General features: G+C 35.2%; 1 protein-coding gene across 7 annotated transcripts in view; it reads left to right on the forward strand.

Moving 5' to 3' along the window:
- Positions 1 to 24066, forward strand: part of ROCK1 (Rho associated coiled-coil containing protein kinase 1) — an 86369-nt gene that overhangs the window by 21618 nt on the left and 40685 nt on the right. For 6 of the 7 annotated variants that reach the window (XR_010430757.1, XR_010430750.1, XR_010430751.1 and 3 more), the window contains exons 2-11: positions 9472 to 9553; positions 13223 to 13323; positions 14151 to 14288; positions 15493 to 15668; positions 18481 to 18565; positions 20492 to 20636; positions 20896 to 21034; positions 21420 to 21511; positions 21695 to 21854; positions 23799 to 23865. Coding sequence is in view for 4 of the 7 variants with exons in the window: in XM_064655581.1 (XP_064511651.1) it covers positions 9472 to 9553; positions 13223 to 13323; positions 14151 to 14288; positions 15493 to 15668; positions 18481 to 18565; positions 20492 to 20636; positions 20896 to 21034; positions 21420 to 21511; positions 21695 to 21854; positions 23799 to 23865 (1185 nt within the window). In the remaining 3 variants the exon portion in view is untranslated. Of the gene's footprint in view, positions 1 to 9471; positions 9554 to 11890; positions 11988 to 13222; positions 13324 to 14150; positions 14289 to 15492; positions 15669 to 18480; positions 18566 to 20491; positions 20637 to 20895; positions 21035 to 21419; positions 21512 to 21694; positions 21855 to 23798; positions 23866 to 24066 lie in introns of those variants that run through there. The other variant, XM_064655600.1, reaches the window with a different exon arrangement.

Genomic DNA, 24066 nt, shown 5'->3' on the forward strand with positions numbered 1-24066 from the left:
ATAAATGAAAAAAATCTACGGGCTTTACTAGAGTTTGCATTACAAAACAGCATAATGATGCAGAAATTCTTAAATAGTGTGAAGTTCTTGTTTAGTTGCATATTTCAAATGTCTCCTTGACGTGCGATCGCTTGTGCTGGAATGTTTATTGCAGAAATGGAGCTTGAGCTCTGACCGGAGATTGCGCAGTCAGAGAAGCTTCTCAGAGTTGATCCTTTGCTTGAGTTGTGCTCAACTTCCCATATTTTTCCTTTTGCAGACCATGGTTTGCATGTGATGCTAAAGAAAGGCCTGTTGCTTTACCAATTACTATTTTAGTTCCTACAGTGTTTTTTTAGTATAATTCTTTCATATACTTCATTTTTGGACTTCTGTCATGGCTATTCACCTCTAACTGTGAAAGTGTTTTGACTTGTTCCAGAGTTTTAGGGAAGAATTTGCCTTTTGGTGGTGGGGAAGGGGAGATTTTGTGCAGTATTTCCAGACTGCTGGAAAAATTAGGATGTTCTCACTCTTTCTTGGAAAGTTATTCAATTAATTGTCTGCCTTCTGTTTAAAAAATTAAGTACTTTTTTGTCTTACAGTTTGTCCAGCCTCCATTTCCATTCACTGTGTTATTTTTTTTTTGTGGGCTGGATAATATTACTTGTAATAGAGGGTTGGTTTTTTTTATTTGATATACCTTGTTGGAGTCTTTTCTAAAGCATAGTTCTTGAACTAATATAATCTCCAGAGACTGATTGTCAAGGCTAAAGATAGAACTTGCCTTTTTATTGTTTTATATCTTATTTTTTACAGTTATAGTTAGCACACAGTTTTATTTGCAGCAAACAGTCCAGGTCAGGTGACAGCAGGTACTGTATGGCTGATGAGGTATTGTTGCTCTACAGAAAAATTAGTTACCTTTCTACTGACTTTTTATATTGGAAACTTTGCTGGTAATTTTTTATTTTGTTTGTTTTTCATGGTGAAGGTAACACTTTTTAGGCAAAAGTCTGGTGGGAGAGCTAGAGGCAGCAATGTAAGCTATCGATTGGAGAACTTACTCTAGTTTTACCATAGTGTATTAACCTAAGAGATCTAAAATTGCTTTACATATTTAACAGCTCTTACAAGAGCTAATGCACTTTTATTTATGTCATTTGCAATAGTTCTTATGAACATGTTGGTGTCTTGCTAATTCTCATCTTGTCCAACTGACTGAGGCTTACTTCCTGAAGTCTGGTTTCATGGATACCTGCCTGGAAAAAAATTTGGCAGACAGCAATTTCCCAGGCAGCAGATGTGGAGGGGGTTCTGTTTCCTTTGCTGAATGCCACTATTTCTTAATGGAATTATACAGTTTCTTTCTTTTCATTGATGTCTTTACCTGAGTTCTTGCAGGCTGCAGCAAAAAGAAGCCTTAGACTTTTGAGCTGGGACTGGACCAGTTTGTTTTCATTCTTTCATATCTCTGATCTGTCTGTACCATTTTATTGCAGGGAAATTATGTACCGGTATTTGCATCCATACTGCTAATTTTTATCCATGTTACTTTTGCTTTCTAGTGAGTGTTCTTTAGGGTGTTAACTCCCGTTGATCTGAATTGGTATTTTTAAGTGTATATGTTTAAAATGAAAACGTTAGGACTCCTAAATTGGAAGCAGTAGATCTATATGTGCTGACTGGGGAAGAATCTGCCCTCCCAGGACAACCAAGAAAGCTGTGGGGATGTCAAAGGCCATTTGCTGATGTGACATTTTTAAGTGACATTTGGCTTTTCTAAAAAGTTTGCCTAAGTAGTTACTTTACATTTTAGGTGAGGGGACAGGGCTTGCCTTATCTTTTTGGTGAATATCAGAACTTTGAGAACTTGAAAGGATGTGAGGTCACTTTTTTCCACCGGGAAATGTTTCTGTGGATAGTGTTACCTTGTGGTGTGTCAGGTTGGCTGCTCATCTCCAGTTGCAGTTGTTACAGTAGTGGGGAACTCTAGACCTATGAGGCATTTCCTAATGCCCAAGTGCTGCAGTGGCTGTGGAATGCTGCTTCCGTGGTGATAAACATCAGTCAGTTCTTTAACTACCAGTACTACTTCTTCTTTTAACAGTATTTAAATATATATTTATTTAAATAATATATAAGTGTACTTGCGTTCATCGCATTTAATACAGTTTTCTTGAAAAGGGCAGCTTTAAGAAGCTGTACTTACATGTCATTAAATTCTAGTGTTAGACAAACATGGCTTGATAAATCATTTAAACCTAAAGTAGGCTATCTATTTTCTTATTTTCTTTGTAGCCCTCCAGATAGTTCTACAACTGATTTAGTCTTTTAATCTAAGTATTCTAATTGATGGCAGAATGTGCCACCTTTGGTATAGAAGCTTTGAGGTTTGTAAAACTTGCCCACAGAACATATCAACCAATGCAAGTGAACCACTTTCAAGGAAATTAAGCTTCAAATATCCAGAAATCTTCCTTGCTGTGAAATTAATATAATTTGACTTAATGGCTGTCAGCTTTTGCTCCTGTTTCACATCTTCCTGAACTATTTTCAAACGAAATTGTACCTATTACTCCATAGATTTTACTGAAATATATTCTTGGTGCTGTTTTGGTCTATGTTCTTCATCTTCCTTGAAGACTAGTTTTTCATCTGATAGTTGTTCCTAAAGATGCAACACTAAGGAGAATTAATTCTGACACTAAATTGAAATAATAAACCACTAATGTAATAAATTAACGTTTGGATGTAAAGACTATTAACCACAATAAAATATGCTAGCATAGTGAAATTAGTGTTGTAATATATTTTTATAATTTTGAGTTTGGAGGGGAAGAAAGCCCCCACTGAAATACATTTTCTGGAATGCATCTTTAGACAATGTCAACTTTCCATAATTCAGGCATAAAATAGTGCCTTGAATAGGTGTCGTTCAGAACAGATCTGTTAATTCAAGATTCCTGAATCTAGTCAGGGGACAGAGAGGTGCTTTGGTTTGAAGGATCTATGACTTGCCCCCAGTTTTAGCCAAAGACTGAGATGTGTAGGTTCCTTACCTACACGTTTGGTTCGAATGGTGTGTGTAGTGGATGCTGACACTACTCTTGCTTGCCTACTGTATATGAGCTGATTTCACAGATTTGCACTACATTTTGTTTTACTTTATTTTAGGAGATGCTTCAGGTGGTAAGATTCATTGTTGATAATTCAAACAGTTCAAAAAAACTCTTTTTAAATAGAGTTGAGGTATTACTTTTCATCCAAGTTTGAAAATAGGCCATAATGACTAACTTCCAACTTAAATTTCTAGATCTTAAATATGCTCTCTCAGGATTTGACAGTTGACCAGAAAGATCACTTATGTATGACAGGGCATTATTATGAATTAGGATGGACACATGCAATTCAGGATCAGTCAGGTTTGTTAATTTAGTGTATGGGGGAAGCTTACAGTACTATAGAAATAGGAAAATGGCTACAATACAAGGAACTAAAATATGGATAGTTAAGAGTTTTAGATCTTAAGACTTACTTTGGTCTCTCCAAAAAAGGAAAAGTAGCAAAGAGTTTAAAGTTGGGTAACTGCCTGTCCATCCAAGGAATGCAAATTTTGTATGCTGGTAATACCCATTAAGTATTTTTTTTTTAGTTATTTGAATGCTGGATAAATATTATAATAACCAAGTGTCTCAACAACAAAGTTTCAACCACATTTAATAAATCTTTATTTATTATATGCTTACACTAGATGATACTATGTCATAATGAAATGTGTATGGAATAACATTTCAAAATAAAAAGATGCTATAATTGTGCACTGATATTGTAGATCATGTACTGTATTTTCTACTTTATGTCACTTATGAATCCTGAGATAATCTGTTTTGCTGAATTGGAGTAGGTTGATGGACTGTATTTTGAAATATCCTAGCAGTAAATTTTGCTATAAAATTGCATTAACTCATACATCTGAATAAAACCATTACATAACTGTAGTTAGTTTTGAGATTAAGGAATGTAGCTGCAGAGTGAGGAAGTCTAGTGTAGTCATGGTAGGACTGGTAGTTTGATGCATAAAACTTTGGAAATAGGTGTAGACCAAAATTTGGGGAAAAATCCAGTTAATGTGAGACTGCTTAAGTCAAACTGAAGAAAATCAGTACATTTTAGATGAATCTAATGATAAGAAGATAGTGTAACAACTTACGAAATTCAGTGTTAATAGATTGTATAGTTGATGTGTGTGTTAATGACAATTTTATGTTATAGTATTCTCTATTTTTAGAAAAACCTTAGGAAATCTTTGTGCTCATTTCTTCATAAAGAAACTTAAAGGAGTTTCCATAGTGGAATGCTTTTTTACAGCGTTAATGCTGGTTTTTCTCTCTGAAGGTTTAAGTGGTGCTAGAAACTTTTTTGGGACAAAATGGCACAAACAGAAAGATTGCTGAGACTGCTTGATGTTTATCAATCTTTTTTTGTACCTGATTGTGTCTCATTAAGGCAAGTGAGTGTGTGTATAACTGTAGTGTTTATCTACATTAGTGCTTAAAACTGTTTTGACAACAGTAGTAAGGAAGATGGTCAATATATAGCTTTTTTTTCTGTTGAAGAAAAAAAAAATCTTGTAATTAATGCAGGAGCCCCTGGCCCAGTAGCAGCACCAGTGAGCCAACAGGTGTGATGGGACAGAGCCAGCTCAGGTATTGTGGAAGAAAGTCATGCTTTGCAAACCTAGTGGAGTTCCTTGAAGTAATTGCTGAGTATGAGGATAACAAAATGCTTTTGGTGAGGCTCTTCATTTAAGCTTTTTGTCAGATAGATGAATGAATGGAAGGCTGGTGATCAGTGTATAAAAAACAGATCAGTAATGGAGTCTAACAGGTGTATGGTATTTCACAGTCATAAGGGATCTAAAATGGTGAATAATGATTAATTAATGATGATAGAGTAGTAAAAGTTAAAGATTTAGCAAACCAAAAAAGAAATTAATACTTGGTGCCTGGGTGGTTAAAAGTGATAGGTAAAATTCAGCCTTGATGAATGTTGAGTGAGTGCATGAGAGAAAAACCTCTCATCTTGTTGTACTTGTGTTACTGAATGTTGAACTAGCTTTGATTTATAATGCCTAGTTTTGTGAAAGAACCCATTTAGTATACAGAGACTATAAAAATTAAGCAGATATTTCAGTTAATAACAAAACACCAGAGCAGTACTACTATATGCTGGACTTGCTCGTAATCCTCTTTCTGAGACACCTTTATTGTCATTTCCAGGGGCAGTATATGAGTCCAGACTGACCTCTGATTTTACTCCATGTATCTAATTCTTTTTAAACTTGTAAGTGTGGTGTAGTAGTGAATGAAATGAAGCCAACAGTCTATGTGGGAATGTTTGGTTTGTATGGGAGAACCCTCTGCATATTGTAATGGCTCCCTAGTATGCCTCTTTTTAGTTTCATAATAAAATGGGGAGTTTTAAATAGATTATGAAACTATTGATGATTTCATTGAACAAGTGTGATATAGAAAAGACTGTATCAGACCATGAAATTATTTGAGTGAAGGACACTAAAAGGGAAGTTTTTTCTCTGTTCCTTTTCAGTCACCTCTGAAATACTGTTGCCATGTAAACGGAAGTCATATGTTTGCTTTTATAAACCAATTTATTTTACTAATCTAATTTAACTGTTAAAAGGAAAGTGTCTGCGTAGACCTCAAAGCTAAACGGGAAAATTGCTCTGTAGTGACAGAATAAGGTAGAACTTAGCATTAGCTGAAAATATGTCTAAGCCACAGTATGTGTTTCTAAGAAGTACAAAATGTGCTGTATATAAAGAAGGTACATACTAAAAGTACATGGGAACCGTCCAAGTGGGGAAAAAGTCCATCATAAAAATGAGGCTTTCTTATATTAATAAAGCACATGAAACTGGTTGATGTATAGTGATGTTTTAGTATCCTTTTTCTTTAAGAGGAGGAGGGTGTGGCTTTTAGAGGTCTTGAAGAAAAGATCTTCCTTCCTTTCTGTATTAGGAAAATAGTCAGGTGACATTGAAAGATCGAGCAAGATGAAATCAAGAAAGCTGAGAGATGAGTTGTCTCTGCAGCCATTGACAATAATGATCATGTCTCTTTTCATTTGATCTTTGCCCTTTTTCTCCTAGCCATTATAACTACAACTCCACAGTGTATTCCTGGGTCTCTGACTTGCACCACTTTCAACCAGCACTGCCTTCTCACTGTTGAGCTTCTGTACTCCTCCCTGTTTGTTCACCAGTGATACCACTTAAAATAGCCATGCTTCTCTATTTCCCTTTACACTGGGACAGCTTGTAGCGTACACAAGTTCTGCTTTAGCTAATGTAAGTGAAATAGAAAGGCTGTTTCATGTTAAACACTAGGTATCCCAAATATTTTATTTCCGTTATTCACAATTCTGTAAAATTACCTTAAGCTTAGTCTTGTATTTGCAGTCCACCTCTAAAATAGTACTGTGCTATTTTTTCTTCAGAAACATACTTCAATTGATGAAATTAATTATTTTGAGAGTTGAGGATTTACAGGTCTCTTAATTATTATAGGGACACCGCCCACCCTTACTGTTTTTAATGAAGGTTTTGAACTGGGGTAGTTTATTCTCCGGAAACTCTAGAGAAGGGGAGCTGATTATTGAAGAGCCTTTAAAATAAGCAACTCTTGGCATGTAGCTTCCTTAGATGTTGTTAGCATGATCTTGAAATGTGATTTGAAATTAATGTGAGATCAGTAGCTTAAATCTGTATTTCAGAGGTTTTTGGTTAAGTGTTTTACTTGCTAGAGTTCATACCTAAGGTCTGAAAGGTGAAGAACAGAACAGGAAACATTGTAGATGGTGAATTCTGAATTAAACAGTATTGAAGTTTCCTTTTGTCTGTTAAAAGTGAATTTGTATACTGCTTTCCATCTTTATTTTAGAACTTTTAAAAAGAAACACAACAAAATACCTAGCATGCCTGAGAGACCAAGGAAACCATGACACTTTCTGTACTTCATGCTTCTTTTGGCATGGGCTTATATTTTAGCATTTTGAAAGAAAAAGTATGATACAAATGAAAGATTGATGTTAAAAATTTGTATGTATTCCTGTTTTTCCTATATTTTTGTATTCAGTGTTTAAAACCTTCCCTCCTATAAAGAAAAAGACAGAATTTTGGCTTTTGAAGCAAGCCCTGAATTGAAGCAGGCTCCAGAGCAAACCAGGGTTTTGAGAATTTAGTGCTTCTGCTTGACGTGCGTGTTTTCTGTGTTAGCCATGTCCATGGACAAATTGATTGACTCTACAGATTTGAAGGCTTCAGGGCAGATTGGCCCCCAGATTTTGACAATTCATCACCATCACTAATCTACTTTTAAAAATCCCTGGATGTGACCCGGCACTCTTGTGGATGTTCTTTGCCTGCTGTTTCTCACAGCATGGAGATAAATGCACAGAAGCTACCGGTGTACTTTGTACTGCTGTGCAAGCGGTTATGGTCCTCTACTGAATTTACAAAGAATTGAAATTCTTTCCTGGATTTCCAGGATATTTACTGTGTATCTTTGGAAAAGGTGTTTGAGTAGTTTACAAAGTATTTCTTGCTAAGTTACACTTACCCTTCATAGCTTTACTTCTACATCTGTCTTGAGCGGTTCTTGGCTTCTTACTCTCTTATTACTGACCCGTTAAATGTTGTTTCATTGCCATTTGCTTTCGTTTTTCATCATCAGTTTCAGTCCAAAAAGACAATCCTTTAACACGCTCAAGATGCAAAACCTGCCTGTATTTTAGAGCAGTGAAAATACTGTGATACTTTTCTTGAGTTGTATAATTTTCATCATAGGTCAAAATGAGCCACTGTATGGAGAGGTAACTTAAAACAGGAATATTTTTATGAAGTTGACAAATTTAATAATATCCAGCCTTTAAAGTAATTATGATTATCTTTGTATTTACCTGTTATCAAATTCTAGCATGATTTTACTGCTCATTCTCATTATATCTGAAGTAAATAATTTCTATCTTGCACACTTTAAAAGAGAGGACTGCAAGCCTATAAATAATTTTGATTTTGCTAGCATTTGATTTTTTTTAATAGTCAAAAGTCTCCTGAAGAGTGAGGGGGAACAACAGGTTTGAATTTGAGGTGAGGGATCAAAGACTATTATTTCAATCTGGATCAAATGTGTTCTCAATTATATATTCATGGAAAATAAGCTTTCAAAAAACTTATGCTCTAGCTTTTCTTTAGGCATAGTTACTTGATATATGTAGCTGTCAAAGGCTGATGGATCAGGTTTCAATCCTGAAAAAAAGGATTGAAAAATCCTTTAAAAGCTGAAAACAGTCAAATAAGGTCCAATCAGATCTGAACTGACCAGATGAAAGATATTTCTGGTCTAATAGCTCGCTGCCAACAAGTTAATGATAGATAGCATAGACACATAGTTATGAATTGGACAAGTAAATAGCAGTACTTCTCTGGCATGCCTTGTTAACATCCATCAGTTTGTATTTTATGACCTTCTTTATTTTTGCAGTTGTCACTTAAACAGTATCTAGCTGGGAGAGAAGATTCCCTAATGCTCTTTAATTCTTTGTTTTGTAACTCCCTAGAATATTTGATCATTTTTCATTAGACACCAAATTTGTTGTTTTTAGCTAAATGACCAGGTTTAGTTTTTCTCCAAGAAGATGCTCTCCACTGAAGAATCATGTATACCTGTTGACAAATTTAGACTTAGCCTTTAAGTTGGGAAGTGTTTGGCACTTAGCAAGACCTTAAAACCGTCTTCTTCTTTGTTGTATTTTTCTGAGGTTTTTTCCAGTGGCGTTTGTTTTTTTCATAGGGTTATGTTCCGTGGTAGCAAAGCCAGATGGGCTTGTGGCTGTTCGTTCCTAGATTTAAGTTGGAAGGTATAAAGCCAATATCTTGTTCATAAAAATTACCACTGATTTCAGTGAATAAAATGTGAGAGGTTGACTCTCCAAAATAAATTACTGTCATTGTCCTATTTACCAGTTGCCATTTCACGTTCAAGTCCCTACTGTGTGATACTTCACGACTTTTTAATATTGGTGAACTGTTTAATATTACTGAACTTTTTAATATTGCTCAATGCAGTTTAATAGCATTAAAACTGCTATTTGTTCTTTTTGTATTTGGAAAAAATAATTTTTTTCGTGTAGGTGTGGAGCTAATTAAGGTAATTAATAATTCATAGAACTGTGTTTGTTTTGGTATGGAAGGGAATTAAGCTTTGAAGAGTCCAATGGAAATGAAGGAGGAACAGCTGTTTCATGTAACTGCTAACTGAATCATTAAATAAATGTGAATGATTTGTATGGAAAATTACCAGGGACAACTGTTTCTTTATCTTGGCTCTTCAATTAGCAGCATGTGTAATTATTTTTCCAAATTCTTAATTTTGCCTGTTTTTTGTTTTTGTTTTGTTTTGTTTTTTTCAGGATGGATTAGATGCTTTGGTATATGACTTGGATTTTCCTGCCTTAAGAAAAAACAAAAACATTGATAACTTCTTAAACAGGTGTAAGTACTTAATGTCTCTAAGTATCAAAAAGAAAAAAGTGGCTCTAGCTTATTGGAAGGCAGCTGGGGATTTGGGGTGAATTAAGTTTTGGGCTGCAAGTTGTTTTAAGAGTCTGATTATTTGTTTATTTCCCAGTGAGAACTGACAGCTACCTGTGCAAATCTCATCCCCTGCATTGATTCACTGGGCACTGAATGATTGAATGTCCAATCTGTTGCCCCTGTAAATGGCATTGCCTGCAGTGGCACAAAGCCTTTTAAGAGAAAGGCCTGTTGTTTTTGTTAGGGCAACTCTCTGGGTTCCCATAACTTGCTTTCTAATTTCATGTACTAGTATATATCATAAGCAATTACCAGTAAAATATCATAATGATGCATAGAGTGTCAAGAAATTGTGTTAAAAATTTGTTCACAGACTAGAGCATGTCTTTTGTAAACTTTTTTTTTAAATATGAAAGGTCTCTTTACATGAATATCTTATACTGCATAGCTGCTGTATTTACTTGTATATTCAGCTGATGTGTCTGCAGAATTCTCTGTATTTACTCTGTATTTGTCCACTACCAGATTTCCTGCACATTCTACTCTATAATAGCATTTTAAACTAACAAAGTTGATGTTTTTAATAGAAGTCATAGTTCCATATTTTTTGTAATTAAAACAAGCAAACAAACCACAAACAAACAAAACCCCAAAAAGACAGTTAAAAATTAAGTCATTTCTAAAGGCTGCCAAACTGACACATTCTGGAAATCATGGCAGAGATGTTAGCTGATTCAAGACTTGCTCCTGCCTATGGACTAAATGGGCAAACCTTGAAATTAGGCTAATATTATTAGATTTTTATATTTTTGTGGCAAATATTAAGTAATTTGACTAAATTTTTGTCTTTGCTTTACTGTAATTTATGTCGGTGTTCTTTCTGTTTCCAAGGTTTTTTCAAATAGTTTATTTTGTGAAACTGAAAGCTATGATAGTGAATTTGTGGGGTTTATTTTATGTTGTTCTCCATTTGTGGGAATTTATGAGTCCACTAAATCCAGTTGATGGCTCAGTTGCACGTAAGCTGGTTGTTGAAAAGCCTAAGCTCAAATGTTCTGTTTAACTTTTCACAGTTCAAATTGTATTTGATACCATACACTGAGTTACATGCACGTTTGTATACTCAGTTATTTACTGAGAAGGTGTGGTGAAACTCTTGGAGAAAAGAGAAGTTGTATTAGGCAAGGAAATACTCATTGCATCAGATAATTTGAATGTAATTTTTATGAATAGTGAAATTATTAGTGAGTCTCAGAAAGCTTCGCTTTTGCAATTGGGGCTGAGTGAAAGAAAACTTACATTTACAGTCTGATGATGAAGATCCGAAGGTATAAATTATATACTGTGTTGTAAGATGTGACCTGAAGTAATATGAAGGTGGAGAACAGAACATCCTATTTCACTTAAAACCGCCTTTAGAACATTAATCTTGCACTATTTGCTGAAATATGAAAGTGAGCTGTGGATGTGCAAGTAGTTGCCTTACAGGGAACTGTCAAGTCTAATTTGCCTTGAACTTCTGTTAAAAAAATAGACATTTTCATGTTTATTTTAGTTCTAATAGAAGACTGTTTAAAATGTCTTTTTGCAGTACTAGCGGTCCAGTTTGCACCATTATTGTAGAAGTTTAAAATAAGTTTCTAGGTGGCAAATAAAATGGGAGTTTGCTTCCTTTATGTTATAGACTGATTGACTTTATCCTCTCTTACTTGTCTCTAAGTTACATTGTATATTTGTGGAACCTCCAAAATCTGCTTCTACTGGCAGAGGTTTTGAGGATGATTTTTTCAAAGGTAGAACCTTATTAATTTTCTACCATATAGAATTAAAAGAATAAGGAACTTAGTATTAAAGATAACTGAGAGCCCTACTTGCAGCAGAGACTCAGTTCATTTCAACACAATCCAAGCTTATAACCAAACTTTAGAGCAAGTTGGAGAAAGTGATTTTTTGCCAAGGGAGCCATCCGGCCTCTTTGTACCGCATGAGCTGTCCGGGTCCTCCACTGTTTCTAGGAAATAAGGAACTGCCTATTTGAATGTATTGCAACCTGATAAACCTTGTTTAACAGACTTAGAATGTGGAGGTCAAATTTCCAACACTGTTATTACTAATGCATATTGTCTGAGGATAGTTGACTATTAGTCTGGATATATATATCAAACAATAAATTTCAATTTGCAACTGCTCACAAGCCTGGTTTACATTATTTAAAAATCCTTAGCTTAGATTGCCCTTCAATTTTCCTCGGTTCTGTTTTGTCCACAGGTGAGGCTTGTGATTAAATACCATTTAAAGGATTCATATTGTGCTTAGATTTCTTTTGCACCAATGTCAAGCTGTTTGTTCAGAAGTGGTGAACCTGAACCTCCTGTTGTGAGATTACTAGGCAGTAAGTTAACAATAGCTAGAAAAGTGCTGTCGTGGGAGTTGCTGCATTTTGGTTTTGTGCAGTCTTGCTCCTCCTCTACTATAGGTCAGTTTTCACCAGGGCAAATAAGGCAATGCATTATTTGTTTGAATTACTGAATATTTTGATCCTTGTGTGAAAGAATTTGTCAGAATTTGCAATTTTACTGTAATTTATTGAAATCAGCTAGTGATATGCTGCATTGTAAAGGGTTGGCTTTACATTAGACGGTAATGCCACAGTGTATTTAGTCAAACAAAACTATGTTTGTTCCTGTTGCGGCAATAAAATCTTACTGAATTTTTATTGTACATGTGCTGCTTTTGTTTTAAATTGTGGCCTGTGTAGGTAGAAATCTAATGGCAATTTTCTGTCATCTGCCTCATCATTTTTTAATAATTTTAAAAAAATTAGATTTCTCCTCCTTTCTCTTCCCCTGTCCTTATTTCTTTCTAAACTTTACTTTTAGGCCTAGAATATTATTTTTGAAAATAAAATATCATTGCATAATTTATTAGAAGCATATCTGTTTTAGTAGAACTTCCTTGCTTTTAGAAATACTGAAGCATGAAGCTTTTCTACGTAATCTCATGCCAGTGTTGACCCACATGGATTAAAATAGACTGTTTTAATCTTTGACCAAATTTGGAATTAGAATATCTGCCCACTGGGAGTTTGTAAATTATTGTAGTTTATAGAATGACAGGTTTATATAAATAATTGCAATGATTCCCACTGCATGTTTTAAATTAAAATCTACTTTTTTTTAGTATTGGGAATCATATAAGTGCAGGAAAGTGAAAGTTTTTTTTTTTTTAAATATTTTTTCAAGTTTCTTGTAGTGTATTTTCTGATACTTTCCCAAATGTGTTGTATATTTATTCAGAAATAATCTTTTTATGCTGATTAGCTTACAGCAAGATCATGCTGGATATGAAATTTTTGTATAGCTTTTTTTTTTTTTGCAGGTAGTTATTTTTAAATAAATTCTTAAATTAAGATCTGCAATGTGATTGTACAGTAGAGTCCTTGCATTATGTTTATGTCAGGTTTTGGTTACTGTGGTAATGAGAATGAGATCATGTATTCTGCAGAGAACTTTTCAGTAGGAAGGTAGGTTCTTTGAGCAGTACTTCTTAAAAACTATGAAAAAATGAAATTAGATGACTGGGTTTAATTGTTGATTATATAAGAAATGTGAATTTTGTTCTATGTAGATAAAGACACGGTAAATAAAATGAGAGATCTGCGCATGAAAGCTGAGGACTATGAAGTGGTGAAGGTGATCGGTAGAGGGGCATTTGGGGAGGTTCAGTTGGTAAGTTAAGCTTCTATTTGTGCATTTGACTGTATTCTGTAGTATTTGCTCATGCATCTGTTTCTGAGTACAGGGTTCAGAAGATGCAGTCTTACGATATTAAAGCCTTTAGCTCAGTGAAATTTTATTTCTTAATAACTCATGGAAATGCTTTTGAAAATGTCATTTTTCAGTACTGTCCAAGTGCACAAGTACTTGCTCTGCATTGTAGTCATTCTTCTCTGTTAAAATAAAATGGAATGTTTGTTCCTCATAATCAAGAAAATTAGCCTTTACCACTCTTTACATGGACACTTGAAGAAGTCTTAAGGACTAGAAGAGTTTCTGCCAGTTCAGGGACTACACCAGATTTTTGTGGACATAGTTCTCACACATGAGAGATGTGTGTTGTTTGTGATAACGTTAGCAGCCAGGCTTGTTCATCCTGCTTTATTTAATTGAGAGGTGATGGAAGAAACTGGAAATCTGGCCGGAAGCATGCACATCTACTAACGAACTCTGGAAAATGCTTGTAGTTTTAACTTTGTAGTATTTAACAGGTGCCAATATTTGTCCTTTTAAAGACACGTGCAAATTACATAAGCAACTGTTATGCCTATGGACTTCTATGTTGAATAGTTCCAGCAAGTATTTTAAAAGTAGTGCTTTGTCAGATAGTGGAATGTAATTATTTTGTAGGCCTACAGTATATAATCCTTTATAAAAATGTGAAGAGTCTTATAGAACATGTTGAATAGTGAAGCAGGAAAAGTGATGTTTTCAGTGATGTTCTTTATATGTTAATATGGCAAACTAATATGTTCCATATGTCACATTTGTCTTCATAGGTAAGGCATAAATCGTCAAGGAGAGTGTATGCTATGAAGCTTCTGAGCAAATTTGAGATGATAAAAAGGTCAGATTCTGCATTCTTCTGGGAAGAAAGGGATATTATGGCTTTTGCTAATAGTCCCTGGGTTGTTCAGGTATAGTGATATTCTTTTTCAAATATTCTCATTATAGAATAGTTTGGTTACAACATTGCCTAACTTGGAATTTCATGTTTTCTTTTTTTGCATTTCGAAGTCTCTTGTTTTATTGGTCTGTTAGGGAAATACATTATTGACATTAGGAATGCTGTACAAAACAGTGGATACTACACTTGCTTCAAAACTGTATTTTGTCACAACATTTAAAAGATGTTAAGCTATTCTGTTTATTATTAAAGCTCTTTGCCTGATATATATTGGTGAGTCTGCTCTGTAGTAATTCTTTGAGGCATCCAGCATACCAGAAAGATATGCTTAAGACACAGCTTCCGTATATTCTAATTGCTTTGTGTATCTTTGACTGCAAATTGTGCCCGCTCTGGTTATTTTTCCCTCATTTCAGTGTTATCACTGACAGTTTTTTGGGAAGCAGTGCTGCCTTTGAGGTTCTAAGGAGCGTGCCTGAACCAATCATGCATTGTGTGCACATGTCAACTTGTTAATTTAAACTGTTCTTACCCTTAAGCATATAAATTCTTTTGTTAGGTTGGAATTATACAGTCTCATTCAAGATTTATCTAAATCAAATTACTTCATTCCTGTCTGTCTGGATGTGATTGTTCAGAATAAAACTTCTATGAATTTCATAAAATTTTAAGTTAAGAGAATTGAGTCTGCTCTGTTGAACAGAGCATTGACAAATTTAAGGGAAATATTTTTATTTAATTGTATAAAATTTAGGCTCAATTTCTATACAATAAGTATGTCGACAATAGAAAAATAAACATTTAGTGATAATACAAATAGAATCAGGCAGATGTTTGCAACACAGTTTCATGTTTGCATATTTGTCAAGTACCATCCTAGTGAGAAAGAAGCATTTTACCTTCTTATGTAATAAACATTCTTTGAATTGATCTCAAGATTTATTACGTCAAGTTGACTAACCTTAACTTGTAACCAGCACTTGGCTTCTCCCATTGTAATACAAAGGGATGGAAGATCTGTCTGAAATGCACTCTAGAGGTTAATTTATTTTTAGATGATCTCCAAGATGATGCAAAGTTGATTCAGTAGTTGTAGCAATTCTGTTGCTTTGTAAATCAGTTTGTGCAGAAATGCCTTTGGTTTCCGACAAGCAAAACATTAAAGATAACTGGAATATTCAGTGACTTATTTTTTGTTTATTTGCTTTTTACAGTTATTTTATGCATTCCAAGATGACCGTTACCTTTACATGGTGATGGAATACATGCCTGGTGGGGACCTTGTGAATTTAATGAGTAACTACGATGTTCCAGAGAAATGGGCCAGATTTTACACTGCTGAAGTTGTACTTGCATTAGATGCAATTCACTCAATGGGTTTTATACACAGGTGAGAAACTAAAAAGTGTTGTTACATGGTGAGGTTTTATTCTTGGTGCTGCCAGAATGACTTCAGTTTGTTTAGGCAGTTTTAATACTTATGATGTTAGTACTTCAGTATTATTTCATAATTATCCCATCTTACAGCTTCAAAAGTTCTTGCCATCAGAAACTTTAAAATCTGAGGAGATACAGTCAAAGTAAAGGCTTTCAGCAGGCCGGTGTTGGGGAGTAATAAAATTGTTCCACTGTACCAAGAGATACAAGAATAAAAATGATACAGGCATGTTGGCCCCAAAATAGCTCTTTTCTTTTGATTAGAAAAAGCTGTTTGGGGAATTTGATCACAGTAGTATCCACTGTTAGGAATTATTAATTCTCTGCTAGGCATTTGAAGCCTCAGTGACCCATGAAACAAGAATCTGTGAACAATGTGAGGAAAATCTCCCAGCCATATGTTTTCTTGTAAGGGGCAAGATGCAAAATTGAGATGCAGAGCAAAGGGACTTAGCTTAGTTTCATATGCACTTGCCCTGAAGTGAAATGCAGTCTCTTCTCAGATAGGTAGAGAATTTTTCTTTTTGATATTTGAAATTGTATCTGTTGTTAGCTTTTAATTGCATTAACTGGGAGCAGAAGAGTAATTTTTTCAACAGAAAATACAGGAAGAGCTTGAGTAGCATATAGTATACTCTATAGTATATAAATTTTCAATTTGTAATTTGGTCACAAGATCAGTGTAAACATGTAAGCTTTTGCAAAAAAGCAAACAGAAAGCAAAACAAACTACTAATCCATTGCTTGAGTAGGATCTAGAGCATCATTAATTATGTAGCTATGCTGCATCTAATGGATAAATTATCTGGCTGAATGAACCATTTGTGCATGTGTATTACAAGCTTTAGAAAGCAGGCATTAGAAGTTGCCTGCAGCACAGCAAGCTTTTTTCGTGAAAATTTGGATTATTTTGAAACCAGCAGAGATTTTTGAATTTCTTTTCCACTGGAGTTAATCTGTTCAACTCTGAGGAATGAAAAGAAACTGATGAAAATGTGGGCCCACTGCTCAAGGGATCAGGGACAGAGTGACAAAGGATATGGAAATTACTTTTCCGCCTTTGCCTCTGCTGTCATTGGTAGGATCTGCCTTCAGGCCTGTCAGGGCCCTGTGCCTAGTGGCAGAGCTTGGGAGAGTGAAGCATTACTCTGGCAGAGGAAGATCAGTCTGAGTCCCAGTTATGCAAACTGGACATGCACATGTCCAAGGCAGCAGGTGGGATGTGCCAAAGGTCATGAGGGAGCTGGCCATGAGCCTTATGATACTGCTCTCTGTCACCTTTGGAGGGCTGCGGTGATTAAGAAATTCCTGATGACTGGAAGGAAGCAAATGGCACACCTGTCTTGCCCCAAGAAGGGCCAGGAGCAGAGGGTCAGGGTAGCTGCAGGCTAGTCAGCGTAAGGGCAGTCGGATTAAATTCTCAGGAAACCATCTAAGCATGTGGATGGGAAGGTTATTGGAAACAGCCATGAATTTATAAGGGTAAAGCATGCTTTACCAACCCAGTTACCTTCTGTGATGATGGGCTTCACTGATGAGGGGAGAGCAGTGTGTGTTGTTTGTCTTGACTTTAGCAAGGTTGTAGATGTAGCCAGACTAGAAAGGTGCAGTTTGAATAGGTAGAACAAAGGATTGTACTGTCCAGCCAACAGTCAGCTACCAGCGATTCCTCAGAAGTTTCATACTAGGGATTAGCACTATGTTTTCATTCACAACATGAGCAGTGTTCAGGCAAGACAGAAAACATCACTCATGAGCTGCCCGGCAGGACTTTTTAGAAAAGGTGGAGCCAGACTGTATTTGCATGCCAAAAAGATGAAAGGCAATGGATGACACAAGTTGCAGCAAGGGAATATCTAGCTATTCACTAGGAATTGTTTTCTTGACTATGAGGGAGGTCAAGCAGTGGAAGAGAGTCCTGAAGACGTTGTGGAATCTCTGTCCTCAGAAAAAAATCAGAACTTGCCTGGATTTTATCCTGAGTAAGCTAATATAACTTTGAAGTTGCATCTAACTTGGTAGCTATACTTTGGTCAGGCAGTTAACTGAGAGTCTTACAAAAATCCCTCACAACCAAAATTATTCTCTGAGTATACTGGTACATTTGCACTACATTTGATTTGACAGTTATGGCCAGAGTTCTTCTTTGAAGTCTTTGAAATATACTTTTTCCTGAAATTCATGTTATGCTGTCTTGATAATTCTGCTTCAGTATATTCAGTAACATCACCATGCTGCACTTTACCAGTTACTTTATGAAAACTTCTGTTCTATAATGGAAGTACTTTGTGGAAAAGGGTATAAGGCAATACTTAATACTGCTTTTCAGTCACAGGAAAATAGTTGTTCACATTAATAGAATTCTGAAAATGCCATCTCTTAAGTTATTCCCTTAAAATAGAGGTGGTACAGAGAAGAAGTTATATTTTCAATGTCTGTTTGAGATAGCTCACTCATACTTCAACCAGTGAGTGTTTTTTTAGGAACTTGAGGTTCAAGATTGTTGTCTAGATTTATTAAATTTGGAGACTTAAGGCTGTGTTCTCACATCTGTTATACTTTTTAAAAATGCTGTAGTTCAGCAGTCTGTGTGTTGGACATGATACTTAGAGAAAACAGAAAAAAAATGGAGGTAGTGGTGGTGCTTTAATGTTGCTGGTTTTCCTTGCAATGTTGCATCTGAAAGGCAGTTGACTTCTATTGTTTTAGTAAGTTCAATTGATTGATTTATTTACTTTTTAAAATATATGTTTTTCTCGTTTCAGAGATGTGAAGCCTGATAATATGCTGCTAGATAAAGCTGGTCATTTAAAATTAGCTGATTTTGGTACTTGTATGAAGATGAACAAGGTAAACATATGTTTGTAATTTCACTTTTCTGTTTGTGAAAGGAAAACAATCTTAAAAGTGAAAAGAAAATATGCTGAAAACTTTGCAGCTAGATGAGGAGAGTTGAAAGTTCCATTCTGTTCCCATTACTGTTCTTCATGGTCTTAGTGAAAGGTGTCCCTGCCCATGGCAGGGGGTTGGAACTAGATGATCTTTAAAATCCCTTCCAACCCAAACCATTCTGTGATCCTGTGATTCATTGATCTTACTCAACGACAAGTTAAAATGCAGAAATGGTGCTTCGAGTACTGATTTCTAGAGAAAGTTTCTGAAGTCAAGCCTTTGTCTCTAGATCCTCAGGGTTATTTCTTTAAGTCTTTGGTTATGAAAAGTTAATGAGAAGAAGTGAGATGATTTTTATGTAGTGTGTCAGTAATGAGAGAATCAAAACTGATGTGCAAGTCGCTGAATACCAGTTGTACTTATTAGCCACATGCTGACATAGCACAAGGAAAAATCTGAAGGAAACAGGTGTCATAGAATTATTTCTTTTTTAAAAATATATCCTGAGGTCATTAAAAAAATATTTTGCAACAATATTTCACATACCACGAAGCACTGTTGTTCCCTACACAAAACTGATTGGTTTGTGTCAGCCTGCACGTATATTTGAGGAAAACAATCTGAAATATGTGGTACTTAGTAGAGTCAGTGTAATATGTAAATTGTATTCTCATCATATTCCAGGAGCTTTGAATAAATTACTGTACTTGGCTGCTTTGCTATAAATAAAAGGCCACAGTGAAAACCAAATGCAGGTTACGTGTACAAATTCAAGAAGTTTTCTCACTAACAGTCCGCTTCAGTAGAATAGCTGACACAAAATTTGGCTTTATTTTGACTTAATATAGAATTATTCCTGACTGATTATGTTCTTAACAATGAGGAATTTTGAAATACAGAAAAGCATTATCCTGCTGCTTAAGCTGTATGTGCAAAAAAAAAGAATAGAAAAAATGTTGCAAAACTTTGCTGTACATTAGCATCACTGAAGTAAACTCATGTCAACAACACCTTAGATTTTTTACTGCTCTGAACAAAGCTGACCTATGAGTCTTGAGCCTAGTCTTGGTTCCTCTAGTGTTTTGAAAGAGAAAGGTTACTCTGTAGAAGAAAAGCTGCTCAGCACAGGAGCTTAATTCAGGTGCATTCTGGATTTGCTGCACATACAACACTGAATTAATATTTATTTACTTAGTTATATATTTTAATGCAAGTTTTTCTACTGATCCATTTCTAGGGATGGCATAGAATTATTTCAGAAGTGCCTTAGTGGCACTTGAAAAGTGTGCATGGTTGCAGCTTCAGCATTCTGGGTGACAGCTCCCGTGTGACTGATCTCAGATCTGCCAGCCCTTTCTCAGGGGCGTGAGGAACGTCAAATGTTCTTCTCACTTGTTACCTGTTTCGAAGCCTATCTACTTAGAGTTTGAAAGCCCTGTCTACATTTAGTCTTCCTGGCATTAAGTATATTGAGACAGAGGCAAAAAATTTATACTTCATCTGTTCCTGTCAGCAAAATCCCTGATGTTGACCCATTTATGCTAACAGAGGAACTTTCACTATTTACAGTACATCCTGTCAGTATATGACACATTTATATTGGCATGAACAGTGTGTGACGGGCCTAGGTGCAATTCTCACTATTTCTTGGGTACAAACAGAAGTTTTTTAAGTAACTTTCACTGTGTTTGACAGATCTGGTGGTTTGTTCTGGATGTAGCAGTTTAGACTTTAAAAATATTAAAATACCCGTTCAAAAAAGAATGCTTGTTGACAAAAGTTGATGTAGATCTGTTGATGTTGCTTAGGGTGCATAAACTCTCAGAAATTACTTGCAATTTTGGATCTTATATTTGGGCCTGTGTGTTTTCCTGCTCTTTGTAGGAAGGTATGGTACGATGTGATACGGCTGTGGGAACACCAGACTATATCTCTCCTGAAGTACTGAAGTCCCAGGGAGGTGATGGTTACTACGGGCGAGAATGTGACTGGTGGTCAGTTGGAGTCTTCTTGTATGAGATGCTTGTAGGTGAGTAGTAGGAAAATCAGAATTGACTACACTGCTTGTTTTCAACTTTATTACTCTTTTGACATAAACTGTGGTTTACTAATCATCCTGATATTTACAGAATATGTTCTAGAAAAATTCAATCACAGTTCTTAAACATTTGGCCTTGCCTCTCGTTCACTCAGTTGCTTACATTGTTTGATTTGTAGTTCATATATTAAAAATCAAATCTATAATACTTTTGATTTGCTTTTTAACTTTTGTGGTTCTGCTTTTTCAGGGGATACACCTTTTTATGCAGATTCTTTGGTTGGAACATATAGTAAGATTATGAACCATAAGAACTCCCTTACTTTCCCTGATGACAATGACATTTCTAAAGAGGCAAAAAACCTTATTTGTGCCTTTTTAACTGATAGGTAAGACTTAAATTTTATTCAAAACAAAAGTAAGCCTTCACTAAGACAATTTCTTCTCATGTTGAAAGAAAATACGTATTTGTTTTATGTGGGTTTTTAAACTGCTCAAGAGAAGTGAAATTCTTACTGTCTCAGCATGAATGGAGTGCAGCTGCCTGACCAGTCCATGATGCAGAGCTTCTTATAGACAAGAGTTAAAACCAGACTGTATTCTGAAATGTAGCTGTAGTGCTCATGTAGTTATCTTCTTATGAAAACTTTTGAGTTATGTCTACTTCTTACCATAGTTTGAGGGGTGTTTTATTGTCTTTGTTCTTATATTATGCCTTAAAATGAGTCTTTCCCTCAGAATAATTTACGTAATCTCACATGTTTAACCAAACAGGGAAGTGAGACTGGGACGAAATGGTGTAGAAGAGATTAAACGGCACCTTTTCTTCAAAAATGATCAATGGGCTTGGGAAACGCTCAGAGACAGTAAGTATAGTGCTCTTCTCAGAGATGGTGATCTGGCTTACTTATGTATCATGTTAGCAAAAGGACTGCTGTATTTTGTTTAAAGGAATTTAAAATTTTATTTACTCTGTACCAAGGAAATAGGTTTCTTAGTCACTTGAGTAATATAAAGATTATTATCAAACTATTTTGCATTTTTTCTAGCTGTAGCACCAGTTGTGCCTGACTTGAGTAGTGACATTGACACTAGTAATTTTGATGATCTGGAAGAAGATAAAGGAGAGGAAGAAACATTTCCCATACCAAAAGCATTTGTGGGCAACCAGCTTCCTTTCGTAGGATTTACGTATTACAGCAACCGTCGGTACGTATGCAGAGAGCAAGCTCATGGTGTATTCTTTTGTCAGCAGTCTCTCTGACTCTTACCAACCAGTATTTAGATATAAGTCTATTTGGATTCTTAATAACAATTCAGAATACTAATAAATTACACTCTTTTGATACTTTGCTAATGACAACCTCTACTGCTAGGCATCAGTACCTTAAAATATCACACTGTATTTTTGAATGTCCTATTCTGCTTTGAGAAGATTATATAGTAATGCTGCAGAAGCTAAGCAAGAAAAATCCACTAGGCAGAGTTACCTGCAGAGCACTGAATTGTGTATGTAGAGTCATGAATTAGGGGTAGGAATGTCCATTTGTTTTACTGCAAATTACTGTTCCTGAGCTGTAGATGAAGTTTCCATACTTTACATCTGTGTTTTAGCATGCGATAAATTAAACCTCGGCTTACTAGAAATAAAATATGTCCTACTTGCCTGCTTTCTGCTTTATATATTTTTTTTAAGTACCCATCCACTGCAGAGTGAGATTGTGATACTTTACAGTTTTCACTATTACTTGAAAGACTTGAAAGTTAAAATTGTATTAATTCATGCTTTTGACCATCATTATTATTGTAGGCCCTGTGGTTAGCTATATCTACATTCAAAAATCTCAATAACCTTTTCTTACTTTGAAAGCTGCTTTTAATTGTGGTGAGTGTCAGTCAGGCCTAAAATGGGCTACAACTTCCATTAGACCATGTCAGATAGAGGCTATTAGTTTTAATAGCATTTCTGCATAGGAAAACCTTAAAAGAAATAAATCTGGTTTTCATGCTTGCATAGAAGAGGAAACACTTTTCCAAGCCTGTGGTGAAATTCTTTCCATCTCTGCAAAGACTTGGATTTGTTGTTGCTTTCTGCATAGTGAGACATAGAAGGACCTGCAGGCTTTTCATACAGGTTGTGTGAGTTAGCAGTTCAAGAATTTCACCTACTGCTCTCATTTTAGTCTGTAATTTTAAAAAGTCTTAATATTTGGCTTGCAGAAAGATTTTGGGATATGTTGTCAAGAAGGTGAAGTAGCATACAGAAGCTTGTTAATAACAGAATTTCTTCTCTACCCATCTTCACTTTTAGGAGACAGTATCAGGAATTTGGAGAATTAAGTGACTGTGGTTTTGCTGTCATGGAAGAGCTCTGCTGCTAAATACTATCATAACTTTGTAGGCTTACTAGAACTATAATGCTGGCCTAGAATTGAATTTTGTCCTATAATATTCTGCTGGTGTGATTGTCTTGCAAAGTCTGAAATGATCATCTTCCAAAGTTCATGTGTTGGAGAGTTCTTCACATAATCTAATGCACTTAAGAGATGCTTTACTCTCTCCAGTTTAGTTATCAGGCCAAGAAAATCACATCAGATACCAAAGGAATTTGAATATAGTGATTTGTGTTTATTTACCTGACTTTTCAGAATCATCATGAATAGAAATTTGTAGTAATTTTAGAAAACACGTAAAATAAGAACACTGGCTTCAGGGCAAACTTTTTGTGTGTGGAACTGTTAGCAACTTTGTTGAAAGATACACAAGCTCTGCAGAGTTTGCTTCATTTTTGCTACTTGCTGCATAAGTGCCTGAGTAAATATTTGTGGGATGGAAGCCAATGAGAGTGTTGTAACCAAGGAAAGCAAAGATTTTTTTTTAATGATTATTAAAAAAGAAAAGTGGTTATATTAGTATTTGGCACAAATCCTTTTTTCTGCAGACCTTCTACTGCAGCTTTCTACTTTACCTTTTACAATAATTCGAGTTCTTCAGTTAAATGTGCTTAAATGATTATGTTACTATTTGGTTATCCACATTTTGGAGCAATAAATCTGGGGGTTATCTTTTAGGATGATTGTATTATTTTAGGGTTTTTTCATAGTCTTGCCTTTAAACAACTCTTCAAATATAACTTTTAATATGTTTTTGCAGATATTTAGCTGCCTCTGCAGAAAATTCCAATGATAACAGAACAGGCCCCACTGTGGACAAAAGTGTGGTATGTCTCACTGATTTTCAGCTTTGTTTTGTCCTAATAAAGACTCTATTGCATATATGGAGATAAACTGTTTTGAGTTAGAAATGTCATAAATTATTTTAGTGTTTGAAATATGAGAAATCAATGAATAATTTCAAGATGTTTAGTATGGCCTGCCTAATAAAATTATTGGAAAAACAGAATTTTACTTTATATAACAGG

The sequence above is a fragment of the Pseudopipra pipra genome, chromosome 1 (assembly GCF_036250125.1).
Source record: "Pseudopipra pipra isolate bDixPip1 chromosome 1, bDixPip1.hap1, whole genome shotgun sequence".
In the NCBI taxonomy this organism is placed as follows: domain Eukaryota; kingdom Metazoa; phylum Chordata; class Aves; order Passeriformes; family Pipridae; genus Pseudopipra; species Pseudopipra pipra.